We start from the raw sequence: 16977 nt of genomic DNA, 5'->3' as shown, positions 1-16977 counted from the left end.
CTGGCTGTGGGTGTGTGTGTGTGTGTGTGTTACCTGGCTGTGGGTGTGTGTGTGTTACCTGGCTGTGTGTGTGTGTAACGTGTGTGTTACCTGGCTGTGGGTGTGTGTGTGTGTGTTACCTGGCTGTGGGTGTGTGTGTGTGTGTTACCTGGCTGTGGGTGTGTGTGTGTGTGTGTGTGTTACCTGGCTGTGGGTGTGTGTGTGTGTGTGTGTTACCTGGCTGTGGGTGTGTGTGTGTGTGTGTGTGTGTTACCTGGCTGTGGGTGTGTGTGTGTGTGTTACCTGGCTGTGGGTGTGTGTGTGTGTGTGTTACCTGGCTGTGGGTGTGTGTGTGTGTGTTACCTGGCTGTGTGTGTGTGTGTGTGTGTTACCTGGCTGTGGGTGTGTGTGTGTGTGTTACCTGGCTGTGGGTGTGTGTGTGTGTTACCTGGCTGTGGGTGTGTGTGTGTGTGTTACCTGGCTGTGGGTGTGTGTGTGTGTGTGTGTTACCTGGCTGTGGGTGTGTGTGTGTGTGTTACCTGGCTGTGGGTGTGTGTGTGTGTGTGTGTTACCTGGCTGTGGGTGTGTGTGTGTGTGTTACCTGGCTGTGTGTGTGTGTAACGTGTGTGTCTTCTCTCCCTCCAGCTCCCAGTGATCACAGACCTGCGTAACCCGTGTCTGAAGGGCAGACACTGGGAGATTCTGGAGGCCGTCATAGAGGCCAGTCTCCTGGAGGAACCTCAAACTCTGGCCTCTCTGGAGGGACTCAACATCTTCAGCTACAGCGAAGCGATACAGGAGGTAACACCCTCCCTCTGCTATGACATGGACATACAGGAGGTAACACCCTCCCTCTGCTATGACATGGACATACAGTAGGTAACACCCTCCATCTGCTATGACATGGACATACAGGAGGTAACACCCTCCCTCTGCTATGACATGGGCATACAGGAGGTAACACCCTCCATCTGCTATGACATGGACATACAGGAGGTAACACCCTCCCTCTGCTATGACATGGACATACAGTAGGTAACACCCTCCCTCTGCTATGACATGGACATACAGGAGGTAACATCTGCTATGACATGGACATACAGGAGGTAACACCCTCCATCTGCTATGACATGGACATACAGGAGGTAACACCCTCCCTCTGCTATGACATGGACATACAGGAGGTAACACCCTCCCTCTGCTATGACATGGACATACAGGAGGTAACACCCTCCCTCTGCTATGACATGGACATACAGTAGGTAACACCCTCCCTCTGCTATGACATGGACATACAGGAGGTAACATCTGCTATGACATAGACATACAGCAGGTAACACCCTCCCTCTGCTATGACATGGACATACAGCAGGTAACACCCTCCCTCTGCTATGACATGGACATACAGCAGGTAACACCCTCCATCTGCTATGACATGGACATACAGGAGGTAACACCCTCCCTCTGCTATGACATGGACATACAGTAGGTAACACCCTCCCTCTGCTATGACATGGACATACAGGAGGTAACACCCTCCCTCTGCTATGACATGGACATACAGGAGGTAACACCCTCCCTCTGCTATGACATGGACATACAGGAGGTAACACCCTCCCTCTGCTATGACATGGACATACAGTAGGTAACACCCTCCCTCTGCTATGACATGGACATACAGTAGGTAACACCCTCCCTCTGCTATGACATGGACATACAGGAGGTAACATCTGCTATGACATGGACATACAGGAGGTAACATCTGCTATGACATGGACATACAGGAGGTAACATCTGCTATGACATAGACATACAGCAGGTAACACCCTCCCTCTGCTATGACATGGACATACAGGAGGTAACACCCTCCCTCTGCTATGACATGGACATACAGGGGGTACCACCCTCCATCTGCTATGACATGGACATACAGGAGGTACCACCCTCCCTCTGCTATGACATGGACATACAGGAGGTAACATCTGCTATGACATGGACGTACAGGAGGTAACATCTGCTATGACATAGACATACAGCAGGTAACACCCTCCCTTTGCTATGACATGGACATACAGGAGGTAACACCCTCCCTCTGCTATGACATGGACAGACAGGAGGTAACACCCTCCCTCTGCTATGACATGGACATACAGGAGGTAACATCTGCTATGACATAGACATACAGGAGGTAACGTCTGCTATGACATGGACATACAGGAGGTACCACCCTCCCTCTGCTATGACATGGACATACAGGAGGTAACATCTGTTATGACATGGACATACAGGAGGTAACACCCTCCCTCTGCTATGACATGGACATACAGTAGGTAACACCCTCCATCTGCTATGACATGGACATACAGTAGGTAACACCCTCCCTCTGCTATGACATGGACATACAGGAGGTAACATCTGCTATGACATGGACATACAGGAGGTAACATCTGCTATGACATGGACATACAGGAGGTAACGTCTGCTATGACATGGACATACAGTAGGTAACACCCTCCCTCTGCTATGACATGGACATACAGGAGGTAACATCTGCTATGACATGGACATACAGGAGGTAACATCTGCTATGACATGGACATACAGGAGGTAACGTCTGCTATGACATGGACATACAGGAGGTACCACCCTCCCTCTGCTATGACATGGACATACAGGAGGTAACACCCTCCATCTGCTATGACATGGACATACAGGAGGTAACACCCTCCCTCTGCTATGACATGGACATACAGTAGGTAACACCCTCCATCTGCTATGACATGGACATACAGGAGGTAACACCCTCCCTCTGCTATGACATGGACATACAGGAGGTAACACCCTCCATCTGCTATGACATGGACATACAGGAGGTAACACCCTCCCTCTGCTATGACATGGACATACAGGAGGTACCACCCTCCATCTGCTATGACATGGACATACAGGAGGTAACACCCTCCCTCTGCTATGACATGGACATACAGTAGGTAACACCCTCCATCTGCTATGACATGGACATACAGGAGGTAACACCCTCCCTCTGCTATGACATGGACATACAGGAGGTAACGTCTGCTATGACATGGACATACAGGAGGTAACATCTGCTATGACATGGACATACAGGAGGTAACGTCTGCTATGACATGGACATACAGGAGGTAACGTCTGCTATGACATGGACATACAGGAGGTAACGTCTGCTGTGACATGGACATACAGGAGGTAACATCTGCTGTGACATGGACATACAGGAGGTAACATCTGCTAAGACATGGACATACAGGAGGTAACATCTGCTAAGACATGGACATACAGTAGGTAACACCCTCCCTCTGCTATGACATGGACATACAGGAGGTAACGTCTGCTGTGACAAGGACATACAGGAGGTAACATCTGCTATGACATGGACATACAGGAGGTAACATCTGCTAAGACATGGACATACAGGAGGTACCACCCTCCCTCTGCTATGACATGGACATACAGGAGGTAACGTCTGCTGTGACAAGGACATACAGGAGGTAACATCTGCTATGACATGGACATACAGGAGGTAACATCTGCTAAGACATGGACATACAGGAGGTAACATCTGCTATAACATGGACATACAGGAGGTAACATCTGCTATGACATGGACATACAGGAGGTACCAACCACAGACGTGTTGATGTAGTTGTATGTATCCATTCCGTTGTAGCAGGTGAACCAAACAGAAGCAGTACAGTGAAGTGTTTGACCCAGTCTGGTTCTCCTCTTCCAGGTGTCAGGACAGGCTTCAGGAGAGGCATCGCTGGAGACCATCCTTAAAAAGGTAGGACAGACCCAGGAAGAACATGTTGGAGTCCTACTTCCTGTCATTCCTATTGTCTAAACTCAAGCCCACTGTGCAGGTTGAGGATTCCTGGAAGAGCACGGAGTTTCCGGTTCTCTCCCACCGGGACTCTAAAGACCTGTTCATCCTGGGAGGAACGGATGACATCCAGGTGCTGCTGGATGACAGTACCATCAACATGGCCACGGTGGCGTCCTCTCGCTACGTCGGCCCCATCAAGACCAGAGTAGACGAGTGGCAGAGGCAGCTCAACCTCTTCAGCCAGACACTGGTGAGACCCAGACCAATCACATTCATTTACTGTTTTGGCTAAAGTCCAGGTGAGAGACTAGAGACCAGATCAGATGGATGGGACTGTGTGATGATGCTGTTTTATACGTCAAATGGTCATGTATCAAATGCTAATGGTCATGTATCAAATGCTAATGGTCATGTATCAAATGCTGATGGTCATGTATCAAATGTTGATGGTCATGTATCAAATGCTGAGGGTCATGTATCAAATGCTAATGGACATGTATCAAATGCTAATGGTCATGTATCAAATGCTAATGGTCATGTATCAAATGCTAATGGTCATGTATCAAATGCTAATGGTCATGTATCAAATGCTAATGGTCATGTATCAAATGCTAATGGTCATGTATCAAATGCTAATGGTCATGTATCAAATGCTATTTGTCATGTATCAAATGCTAATGGTTATGTATCAAATGCTAATGGTCATGTATCAAATGCTAATGGTCATGTATCAAATGCTAATGGTCATGTATCAAATGCTATTTGTCATGTATCAAATGCTAATGGTCATGTATCAAATGCTAATGGTCATGTATCAAATGCTAATGGTCTTGTATCAAATGCTATTTGTCATGTATCAAATGCTAATGGTTATGTATCAAATGCTAATGGTCATGTATCAAATGCTAATGGTCATGTATCAAATGCTAGGTAATTCTCTCCTCCTTCTCCCCCTCTACCCTTCTCTCTCTATTTTTCTCTTCATTTTGTTCTTTCTTGTCTTTCTTACTTTCTCTCTCTGGCTGTACCTGCAGAGTATCTTCAGTGATCCAGAATATAACCTCCCTCCCTCCCTCCCTCCCTCCCTCCCTCCCTCCCTCCTGTAGGAAGAGTGGCTGACTTGTCAGTGTAACTGGCTGTATCTGGAGAGTATCTTCAGTGCTCCAGAATATAACCCCCTCCCTCTCCCCCTCCCTCCCTCCCTCCCTCCCTCCCTCCCTCCTGTAGGAAGAGTGGCTGACTTGTCAGCGTAACTGGCTGTATCTGGAGAGTATCTTCAGTGCTCCAGACATCCAGAGACAGCTTCCTGCTGAAGCCAAGATGTTCCTCCAGGTGGACAAGTCCTGGAAGGAGATTATGAGGAAGGTCAACAGGCTTCCCAATGCTCTGAGGGCTGCTACACAGCCAGGTAACTCACTCTCTCTCTCACACACACACTCACACACTCAGAGAGAGAGAGAAGGGGGTATCACCCCCCCCCCTGTTCTCTTTGTCTCTCTACAGGTCTGCTGGAGATCTTCCAGAACAACAACGCCCTGCTAGACCAGATCCAGAAGTGTCTGGAGGCCTACCTGGAGTCCAAGAGAGTCATCTTCCCCAGGTACTGTGTTGTCTGCATGTATCTCTCTAGGACCAGGATTGGTGGTCAACGTCTGAACCACTTGGTTAAGTCTCACTGTGTTGTGATGTTCCCTGTGGTGAAATGTTGGAAGACACTTCATGAATCATAATCACGTCCGTCTCTCGGTCCGTCCCAGGTTCTACTTCCTGTCCAACGATGAGCTCCTGGAGATCTTGGCTCAGACCAGGAACCCCCAGGCCGTCCAGCCCCACCTCAGGAAGTGTTTTGATGCTATCGCCCGCCTGGAGTTCGCCCTGCTGCCCCCTCCGCCCCCCGGCGCCATGACAACGCAGCCTGCAGACGGAGAGCAGGAGAAGGTCTACAGCAACGACATTCTGGCCATGGTCTCACCTGAAGGAGAGAAGGTAGGTAATATACTGGTCATGGTCTCACCTGAAGTAGAGAAGGTAGGTAATATACTGGTCATGGTCTCACCTGAAGGAGAGAAGGTAGGTAATATACTGGTCATGGTCTCACCTGAAGGAGAGAAGGTAGGTAATATACTGGTCATGGTCTCACCTGAAGGAGAGAAGGTAGGTAATATACTGGTCATGGTCTCACCTGAAGGAGAGAAGGTAGGTAATATACTGGTCATGGTCTCACCTGAGAGAGAGAAGGTAGGTAATATACTGGTCATGGTCTCACCTGAAGGAGAGGAGGTAGGTAATATACTGGTCATGGTCTCACCTGAAGGAGAGGAGGTAGGTAATATACTGGTCATGGTCTCACCTGAAGGAGAGAAGGTAGGTAATATACTGGTCATGGTCTCACCTGAAGGAGAAGGTAGGTAATATACTGGTCATGGTCTCACCTGAAGGAGAAGGTAGGTAATATACTGGTCATGGTCTCACCTGAAGGAGAAGGTAGGTAATATACTGGTCATGGTCTCACCTGAAGGAGAAGGTAGGTAATATACTGGTCATGGTCTCACCTGAAGGAGAAGGTAGGTAATATACTGGTCATGGTCTCACCTGAAGGAGAGAAGGTAGGTAATATACTGGTCATGGTCTCACCTGAAGGAGAGAAGGTAGGTAATATACTGGTCATGGTCTCACTCACCTGAAGGAGATATACTGGTCATGGTCTCACCTGAAGGAGAGGAGGTAGGTAATATACCATGGTCTCACCTGAAGGAGAGAAGGTAGGTAATATACTGGTCATGGTCTCACCTAAAGGAGAGAAGGTAGGTAATATACTGGTCATGGTCTCACCTGAAGGAGAGAAGGTAGGTAATATACTGGTCATGGTCTCACCTGAAGGAGAAGGTAGGTAATATACTGGTCATGGTCTCACCTGAAGGAGAGAAGGTAGGTAATATACTGGTCATGGTCTCACCTGAAGGAGAGGAGGTAGGTAATATACTGGTTATGGTCTCACCTGAAGGAGAGAAGGTAGGTAATATACTGGTCATGGTCTCACCTGAAGGAGAGAAGGTAGGTAATATACTGGTCATGGTCTCACCTGAAGGAGAGGAGGTAGGTAATATACAGGTCATGGTCTCACCTGAAGGAGAGAAGGTAGGTAATATACTGGTCATGGTCTCACCTGAAGGAGAGAAGGTAGGTAATATACTGGTCATGGTCTCACCTGAAGGAGAGAAGGTAGGTAATATACTGGTTGTGGTCTCACCTGAAGGAGAGAAGGTAGGTAATATACTGGTCATGGTCTCACCTGAAGGAGAAGGTAGGTAATATACTGGTCATGGTCTCACCTGAAGGATAGGAGGTAGGTAATATACTGGTCATGGTCTCACCTGAAGGAGAGGAGGTAGGTAATATACTGGTCATGGTCTCACCTGAAGGAGAAGGTAGGTAATATACTGGTCATGGTCTCACCTGAAGGAGAAGGTAGGTAATATACTGGTCATGGTCTCACCTGAAGGAGAGAAGGTAGGTAATATACTTCATGGTCTCACCTGAAGGAGAGTCTGGTAATATACTGGTCATGGTCTTCCTGAAGGAGAGAAGGTAAATATACTGGTCATGGTCTCACCTGAAGATCCAGAAGTGGTAATATACTGGTCATGGTCTCACCTGGAGGAGAAGGTAGGTAATATACTGAAGGTCTCAGAGTCATCTTCCACCTGGTAGTGAGAAGGTGTTGTCTGGTCATGGTCTCACCTGAAGGACCAGGATAATATACTGGTCATGGTCTCCACCTGAAGGAAGTCTCATGTGTTGGTCATGGTCTCACCTGAAGGAGAGAAGGTTGGAATATACTTCATGAATCAAGGAGAGAAGGTAGGTCTATCTGTACCACCTCCCAGGTTATACTTCCATGGTCTCACCTGAAGAGAGGAGGTGGAATATACTCATGGTCTCACCTGAGACCAGGAACCCCCAGGTAATATACTGGTCAGGTCCACCTGAGGAAGTGGTAATATACTGGTCATGGTCTCACCTGGGAGTTAGGTAATATACTGGTCATGGTCTCACCTGAAGGAGAAGGTAGCATACTGGTCATGGTCTCACCTGAAGGAGAAGGTAGGTAATATACTGGTCAGGTCTCACCTGAAGGAGAAGGTAGGTAATATACTGGTCATGGTCTCACCTGAAGGAGAAGGTAGGTAATATACTGGTCATGGTCTCACCTGAAGGAGAAAGGTAGGTAATATACTGGTCATGGTCTCACCTGAAGGAGAGGAAGGTAGGTAATATACTCATGGTCTCACCTGAAGGAGAGAAGGTAGGTAATATACTGGTCATGGTCTCACCTGAAGGAGAGAAGGTAGGTAATATACTGGTCATGGTCTCACCTGAAGGAGAGAAGGTAGGTAATATACTGGTCATGGTCTCACCTGAAGGAGAGAAGGTAGGTAATATACTGGTCATGGTCTCACCTGAAGGAGAGAAGGTAGGTAATATACTGGTCATGGTCTCACCTGAAGGAGAGAAGGTAGGTAATATACTGGTCATGGTCTCACCTGAAGGAGAGAAGGTAGGTAATATACTGGTCATGGTCTCACCTGAAGGAGAGAAGGTAGGTAATATACTGGTCATGGTCTCACCTGAAGGAGAGAAGGTAGGTAATATACTGGTCATGGTCTCACCTGAAGGAGAGAAGGTAGGTAATATACTGGTCATGGTCTCACCTGAAGGAGAGAAGGTAGGTAATATACTGGTCATGGTCTCACCTGAAGGAGAGAAGGTAGGTAATATACTGGTCATGGTCTCACCTGAAGGAGAGAAGGTAGGTAATATACTGGTCATGGTCTCACCTGAAGGAGAAGGTAGGTAATATACTGGTCATGGTCTCACCTGAAGGAGAGGAGGTAGGTAATATACTGGTCATGGTCTCACCTGAAGGAGAGAAGGTAGGTAATATACTGGTCATGGTCTCACCTGAAGGAGAAGGTAGGTAATATACTGGTCATGGTCTCACCTGAAGGAGAGAAGGTAGGTAATATACTGGTCATGGTCTCACCTGAAGGAGAGAAGGTAGGTAATATACTGGTCATGGTCTCACCTGAAGGAGAGAAGGTAGGTAATATACTGGTCATGGTCTCACCTGAAGGAGAGAAGGTAGGTAATATACTGGTCATGGTCTCACCTGAAGGAGAGAAGGTAGGTAATATACTGGTAGGTAATATACTGGTCATGGTCTCACCTGAAGGAGAGGAGGTAGGTAATATACTGGTCATGGTCTCACCTGAAGGAGAGGAGGTAGGTAATATACTGGTCATGGTCTCACCTGAAGGAGAGAAGGTAGGTAATATACTGGTCATGGTCTCACCTGAAGGAGAGAAGGTAGGTAATATACTGGTCATGGTCTCACCTGAAGGAGAGAAGGTAGGTAATATACTGGTCATGGTCTCACCTGAAGGAGAGGAGGTAGGTAATATACTGGTCATGGTCTCACCTGAAAGAGAGGTAGGTAGGTAATATACTGGTCATGGTCTCACCTGAAGGAGAAGGTAGGTAATATACTGTTCATGGTCTCACCTGAAGGAGAGAAGGTAGGTAATATACTGGTCATGGTCTCACCTGAAGGAGAGGAGGTAGGTAATATACTGGTCATGATCTCACCTGAAGGAGAGAAGGTAGGTAATATACTGGTCATGGTCTCACCTGAAGGAGAGAAGGTAGGTAATATACTGGTCATGGTCTCACCTGAAGGAGAGGAGGTAGGTAATATACTGGTCATGGTCTCACCTGAAGGAGAGGAGGTAGGTAATATACTGGTCATGGTCTCACCTGAAGGAGAGGTAGGTAGGTAATATACTGGTCATGGTCTCACCTGAAGGAGAAGGTAGGTAATATACTGGTCATGGTCTCACCTGAAGGAGAGAAGGTAGGTAATATACTGGTCATGGTCTCACCTGAAGGAGAGGAGGTAGGTAATATACTGGTCATGGTCTCACCTGAAGGAGAAGAAGGTAGAAGTAATATACTGGTCATGGTCTCACCTGAAGGAGAGAAGAAGGTAATATACTGGTCATGGTCTCACCTGAAGGAGAAGGTAGGTAATATACTGGTCATGGTAAAGGAGAGAAGAAAGGTATACTGGTCATGGTCTCACCTGAAGGAGAGGAGGTAGGTAATATACTGGTCATGGTCTCACCTGAAGGAGAAGGTAGGTAATATACTGGTCTCATGGTCTCACCTGAAGGAGAAGGTAGGGTAATATACTGGTCATGGTCTCACCTGAAGGAGAGAGGTAGGTAATATACTGGTCATGGTCTCACCTGAAGGAGAGAAGGTAGGTAATATACTGGTCATGGTCTCACCTGAAGGAGAGAAGGTAGGTAATATACTGGTCATGGTCTCACCTGAAGGAGAGAAGGTAGGTAATATACTGGTCATGGTCTCACCTGAAGGAGAGAAGGTAGGTAATATACTGGTCATGGTCTCACCTGAAGGAGAAGGTAGGTAATATACTGGTCATGGTCCCTGTCTTTCTCTCTGTTGATTGTTTCACTGTCACTGGCGATGGATCTTCAGACGTCAAGATGGACGTAACAAAGTTTTTAATGAAAATGTAATCCTTGACTTCCATTACAATATTTGGTGTGTATTTGTGTGTGTTCATTCTGTGTGTGTGTAGGTGGGCCTGGCTAAAGGTCTGAAGGCGCGTGGTAACGTAGAGGACTGGCTGGGTAAAGTAGAGGAGGCCATGTTCTCTTCCCTCCGCCGCCTCAGCAAGGCCTCCATCGCTGACTACCAGAGCAAAGAACGAGAGGAGTGGGTGGTGGCTGGACACCCCTCACAGGTACACACACACACACACACACACACACACACACACACACACACACACACACACACACACACACACACACACACACACTAACCTCCACACACACACACACACACTAACCTCCACACACACACACTAACCTCCACACACACACACACACACACACACACACACACACACACACACACACACACACACACCTCCATCGCTGACTACCAGAGCAAACAACGAGAGTTGCCTCTAAAGAAATGAATGAATTCCTATTGTATGATTATCATGTGTTGTAAACCTGGTGTCTGTAAGAGGGTAATGTCCAGCTGCAGTATTCCTCTGTGTCCACCAGGTGGTGTTAACCATCAGGCGTCTGTAAGAGGGTAATGTCCAGCTGCAGTGTCCCTCTGTGTCCACCAGGTGGTGTTAACCATCAGGTGTCCAGCTGCATTGTCCACCAGGTGGTGTTAACTATCAGGTGTCTGTAAGAGGTTAATGTCCAGCTGCAGTATTCCTCTGTGTCCACCAGGTAGTGTTAACTATCAGGTGTCTGTAAGAGGTTAATGTCCATCTGCAGTGTTCCTCTGTGTCCACCAGGTGGTGTTAACTATCAGGTGTCTGGAAGAGGTTAATGTCCATCTGCAGTGTTCCTCTGTGTCCACCAGGTGGTGTTAACTATCAGGTGTCTGTAAGACATTAATGTCCAGCTGCAGTGTTCCTCTGTGTCCACCAGGTGGTGTTAACTATCAGTCAGTTGATGTGGTGCAGAGACCTGGACGGCTGTCTGGAGGGAGACCACGACCACTTCATGGCCCTGCAGGACTTTGAATATGTCAACATTGATGTACGACCGTCCACAATGACTGTTTTCAACAGCCTACAGTGGTGACAACACCTTGACACAGAGATGTTTTCATAGATCTTCATAGAAATACTTTGGTTTTTTATCATTTGATGATTCTCCTCGTGTCTGTCTGTCTGTCTGCTTGTCTGTCTGCCTGCCTCCCTACTTGTCTGTCTGTCTATCTATCTATCTGTCTGTCTGTCTGTCTATAGAGGCTGAATGCCCTAGCAGCCCTGGTTCGAGGCCAACTCCCCACCCTGCACCGTAACATCATCACAGCTCTCATCACCGTAGACGTGCACGCCAGGGACATTGTCACAGACCTCGTGGCCCGGAAGGTACTGTAAGGACTGCAAACCACCCACTGCATCATGGGAAGTGTAGTTCATTCAAAAAATATTGTTTTACATAAATCCAACTTGTCTGATCAAAAATAACAGTTTATGTCCTGTTTATTTGGCCTTGATTAGTGACCAAGGCTCTGTGTGTGTGTGTGTGTGTGTGTGTGTGTGTGTGTGTGTGTGTGTGTGTGTGTGTGTGTGTGTGTGTGTGTGTGTGTGTGTGTGTGTGTGTGTGTGTGTGTGTGTGTGTGTGTGTAGGTTGACTCCAGCAGTAACTTTGAGTGGCAGAGGCAGCTGCGTTACTACTGGGACTTGGACCTAGATAACTGTGTGGCCAGGATGGCTCTGTCCACCTACATCTATGGATATGAATACCTGGGGGCCTGCCCTCGCCTCGTCATCACCCCACTCACGGTAATACACACACACACACACACACACACACACACACACACACACACACACACACACACACACACACACACACACACACACACACACACACACACACACACACACACACACACACAGTGACAAACAATGTATCAAAGCAACAGTCTAAGACATTGCAGATGGTATCCTTCTGTGCATGATTGTGTGTGTGTGTGTGTGTGTGTGTGTGTGTGTGTGTGTGCGCGCACCTGCACTTCGGGACATTTTCACTCATCAGACTGTATGGGGAAATCAGAAAAGCACGACGTTGGGAAACATGTGTCAGAATGCCTTGATTAGCATGCCCATGTTCCCCCGTGTCTCAAAGTTAAACAAATCAAAATATACTTTATATTTGAGATTCTTCAAAGTAGCCACCCTTTGCCTTGATGACAGCTTTGCCCACTCTTGGCATTCTCTCAACCAGCTTCACCTGGAATGCTTTTCCAACAGTCTTGAAGGAGTTCCAACATATGCTGAATACTTGTTGGCTGCTCTTCACTCTGCGGTCCAACTCATCCCAAACCATCTCAACTGGGTTGAGGTTTGGTAATGTGGTTGCCAGGTCATCTGATGCAGCCCTCCATCACTCTCCTTCTTGGTCAAATAGCCCTTAAACAGCCTGGAGGGGTGTTGGGTCATTGTCCTGTTGAAAAACAAATAGTCCTACTAAGCTCAAACCAGATGGGAGGCGTATCGCTGCAGAATGTGGTGGTAGCCATGCTGGTTAAGTGTGCCTTGAATTCTAAGTAGATCACAGACAGTTTCACCAGCAAAGCACCCCCACAGCATCACACCTCTTCCTCCGTGCTTCACTGTGGGAACCACACATGCAGAGATCATCCGTTCACCTACTCTGCGTCTCACAAAGACATGACGGTTGGAACCAAAAATCTAAAATTTTGAGTCTTCAGACCAAAGGACAGATTTCCACCAGTCGAATGTCCATTGGTCGTGTTTCTTGGCCCAAGTAAGTCTCTTCTTATTGGTGTCCTTTTAGTAGTTGTTTCTTTGCAGCAATTCGACCACAAAGGCCTGATTTACTTAGTCTCCTCTGAACAGTTGATGTTGAGATGTCTGTTACTTGAACTATGTGAAGCATCTATTTGGGCTGCAATTTCTGAGGCTGGTAGCTCTAATGATATTGTCCTCTGTAGCAGAGGTAACTCTGGGTCTTCCTTTCCTCCTTTCTTGCGACTGCACTTGAAGCAACTTTCAAAGTTCTTAATTTTCCTGATTGACTGACCTTCATGTCTTAAAGTAATGATGGACTGTAGTTTCTCTTTGCTTATTTGAGCTGTTCTTGCCATAATATGGACTTGGTCTTTTACCAAATAGGGATATCTTCTGTATACCACCCCTATCTTGTTACAACACAACTGATTAGCATTAAGAAGGAAAGAAATTCCACAAACACGTTTTGTCTCTGTGGGATCTTTCCATCCATTAACCTGTTGTATCTCTCTAGGATCTCTCCACCCATTAACCTGTTGTGTCTCTCTAGGATCTTTCCATCCATTATCCTGTTGTATCTCTCTAGGATCTCTTCACCCGTTATCCTGTTGTGTCTCTCTAGGATCTCTTCACCCATTAACCTGTTGTGTCTCTCTAGGATCTCTCCATCCATTAACCCATTGTATGCCTCTCTAGGATCTCTCCACCCATTAACCTGTTGTGTCTCTCTAGGATCTCTCCATCCATTATCCTGTTGTATCTCTCTAGGATCTCTCCACCCATTATCCTGTTGTGTCTCTCTAGGATCTCTCCACCCATTAACCTGTTGTCTCTCTAGGATCTCTCCATCCATTAACCTGTTGTGTCTCTCTAGGATCTCTCCACCCATTAACCTGTTGTGTCTCTCTAGGATCTCTCCATCCATTATCCTGTTGTATCTCTCTAGGATCTCTCCACCCATTAACCTGTTGTGTCTCTCTAGGATCTCTCCACCCATTAACCTGTTGTGTCTCTCTAGGATCTCTCCACCATTAACCTGTTGTCTCTCTAGGATCCATTAACCTGTTGTCTCTCTAGGATCTCTTCACCCATTAACCTGTTGTCTCTCTAGGATCTCTCCACCCATTATCCTGTTGTGTCTCTCTAGGATCTCTCCACCCATTATCCTGTTGTATCTCTCTAGGATCTCTCCACCCATTAACCTGTTGTGTCTCTCTAGGATCTCTCCACCCATTAACCTGTTGTCTCTCTAGTATCTCTCCACCCATTAACCTGTTGTCTCTCTAGGATCTCTCCACCCATTAACCTGTTGTGTCTCTCTAGTATCTCTCCACCCATTAACCTGTTGTCTCTCTAGGATCTCTCCACCCATTAACCTGTTGTGTCTCTCTAGGATCTCTCCACCCATTAACCTGTTGTCTCTCTAGGATCTCTCCACCCATTAACCTGTTGTGTCTCTCTAGGATCTCTCCACCCATTATCCTGTTGTCTCTCTAGGATCTCTCCACCCATTAACCTGTTGTGGATCTCTAGGATCTCTCCACCCATTAACCTGTTGTGTCTCTCTAGGATCTCTCCACCCATTAACCTGTTGTCTCTCTAGGATCTCTCCACCCATTAACCTGTTGTGTCTCTCTAGGATCTTTCCATCCATTATCCTGTTGTATCTCTCTAGGATCTCTTAACCTGTTGTCTCCTAGGATTATTAACCTGTTGTGTCTCTCTAGGATCTCTCCACCCATTAACCTGTTGTCTCTCTAGGATCTCTCCATCCACCCATTAATCCTGTTGTGTCTCTCTAGGATCTCTCCACCCATTAACCTGTTGTGTCTCTCTAGGATCTCTCCATCCATTAACCCGTTGTATGTCTCTAGGATCTCTCTGTATCTCCTGTCTCTCTCTAGGATCTCTCCATTAACCTGTTGTATCTCTCTATTAAGCTGTTGTGTCTCTCTAGGATCTCTCCATCCATTAAGCTGTTGTATCTCTCTAGGATCTCTCCATTCATTAACCCGTTGTATGTCTCTCTCTAGGATCTCTCAATCCATTAACCTGTTGTATCTCTAGGATCTCTCTAGGATCTCTCCACCCATTAACCTGTTGTATCTCTCTAGGATCTCTCCATCCATTAACCCGTTGTATGTCTCTCTCTAGGATCTCTCCATCCATTAACCTGTTGTATCTCTCTAGGATCTCTCCATCCATTAACCCATTGTATGTGTCTCTCTAGGATCTCTCCATCCATTAACCTGTTGTATCTCTCTAGGATCTCTCCATCCATTAACCCATTGTATGTGTCTCTCTAGGATCTCTCCATCCATTAACCTGTTGTATGTCTCTCTCTAGGAACTCTCCATCCATTAACCCGCTGTATGTGTCTCTCTAGGATCTCTCCATCCATTAACCCGCTGTATGTGTCTCTCTAGGAACTCTCCATCCATTAACCCGTTGTATGTCTCTCTCTAGGAACTCTCCATCCATTAACCCGTTGTATGTCTCTCTCTAGGATCTCTCCACCCATTAACCCGTTGTATGTCTCTAGGATCGTTGCTACCTGTGTCTGATGGGGGCTCTTCAGTTAGACCTTGGTGGGGCTCCAGCAGGCCCAGCTGGAACAGGGAAGACGGAGACCACTAAGGACCTGGCCAAGGCTCTGTCCATCCAGTGTGTCGTCTTCAACTGTTCTGATGGACTGGACTACAAGGTACTGATTAGACTGACCAGCACAGAACCTTCTATTCCAGGGTTTCCCAAACTCAGTCCTGCACCAGCACTGCACGGCTGAGTCAAATAATCAGAGCTTGATGATGAGTTGGTTATTTCAATCAGCTGTGTAGTGCTGGGGCAAGAACCAAACGGAGTTTGGGGAACCCTGTCCTCTCCCCTCTTCCTTTTCCCTTCTCATCCTAACCCTCTGTCTCTCTCTCTCCTATTGTCTGTGTTTTACCCAGACACTAACACTAGGGGACAGTGTCACCACAGCAGTGGACCTTCTTCATAATGAAGGATCCTGTTTTATTCCTGCTATCTGCTTAACCAATCACCTGTCTGTGTTGTAGATGATGGGGAAGTTCTTCAGTGGTCTGGCCCAATCAGGGGCCTGGTGTTGTTTTGATGAGTTTAACCGCATCGATATCGAGGTGCTGTCTGTCATCGCCCAGCAACTCATTACTATCCGCAATGCCAAGATGGCCAAGGTATACCCTCCCCTTTCCCCTGTCTGTCCCAATATCTTTACATTTAGAAACTGGGTGGTTCGAGCCCTGAATGCTGATTGGCTGAAATCCGTGGTATATGAGACAGTATACTACCGGTATGACAAAAAGTGTATTTTTGCTGCTCTAATTATGTTAATAACCAGTTTATAATAGCAATAAGGCACCTCGGGGGTTTGTGGTATATGACCAATATAAGGGCTGTATCCAGGCGCCCTGCGTTGCGTCGTGCTTTAGAACAGCCGTTAGCCGTGGTATATTGGCCAATAACCACATCTCCTCGGGACTTATTGCTGGAATATATCACAAATACAGTATAAACTGGTACCTACAACTCACCACCATCCACAATGTGAATATGGCCAAGGTACAGCTACACCTGGTCACCCACAGCCTTCCTAGTTCTAACCTCCATCCATCACACCAGTCAGGCAAGGTTGTTGTCCGCTCGGCTGAAGAAGTTGTTAGCCCTCTGAACTAAAGCCTGGATATCAGGTCTGTTTCTTCAGACCTCAGTGTAAACAGAGGTAGTTTAACTA

At 47.0% G+C, this 16977-nt stretch overlaps 1 protein-coding gene across 1 annotated transcript in view; it reads left to right on the top strand.

The window, feature by feature from the left end:
• The window catches only part of LOC135536109 (dynein axonemal heavy chain 6-like), a 193352-nt gene that overhangs the window by 37523 nt on the left and 138852 nt on the right, over window positions 1-16977 (top strand). The window contains 12 exon segments of the mRNA XM_064962498.1: window positions 625-780; window positions 3752-3802; window positions 3882-4094; window positions 5072-5252; window positions 5348-5444; window positions 5602-5830; window positions 10509-10673; window positions 11386-11496; window positions 11709-11834; window positions 12096-12251; window positions 15766-15927; window positions 16283-16420. Coding sequence (XP_064818570.1) covers window positions 625-780; window positions 3752-3802; window positions 3882-4094; window positions 5072-5252; window positions 5348-5444; window positions 5602-5830; window positions 10509-10673; window positions 11386-11496; window positions 11709-11834; window positions 12096-12251; window positions 15766-15927; window positions 16283-16420 — 1785 coding nt within the window.

This window comes from Oncorhynchus masou, unplaced genomic scaffold (assembly GCF_036934945.1).
Source record: "Oncorhynchus masou masou isolate Uvic2021 unplaced genomic scaffold, UVic_Omas_1.1 unplaced_scaffold_558, whole genome shotgun sequence".
NCBI classification, from domain to species: domain Eukaryota; kingdom Metazoa; phylum Chordata; class Actinopteri; order Salmoniformes; family Salmonidae; genus Oncorhynchus; species Oncorhynchus masou.
This window is presented reverse-complemented; position numbering and strand designations above follow the sequence as displayed.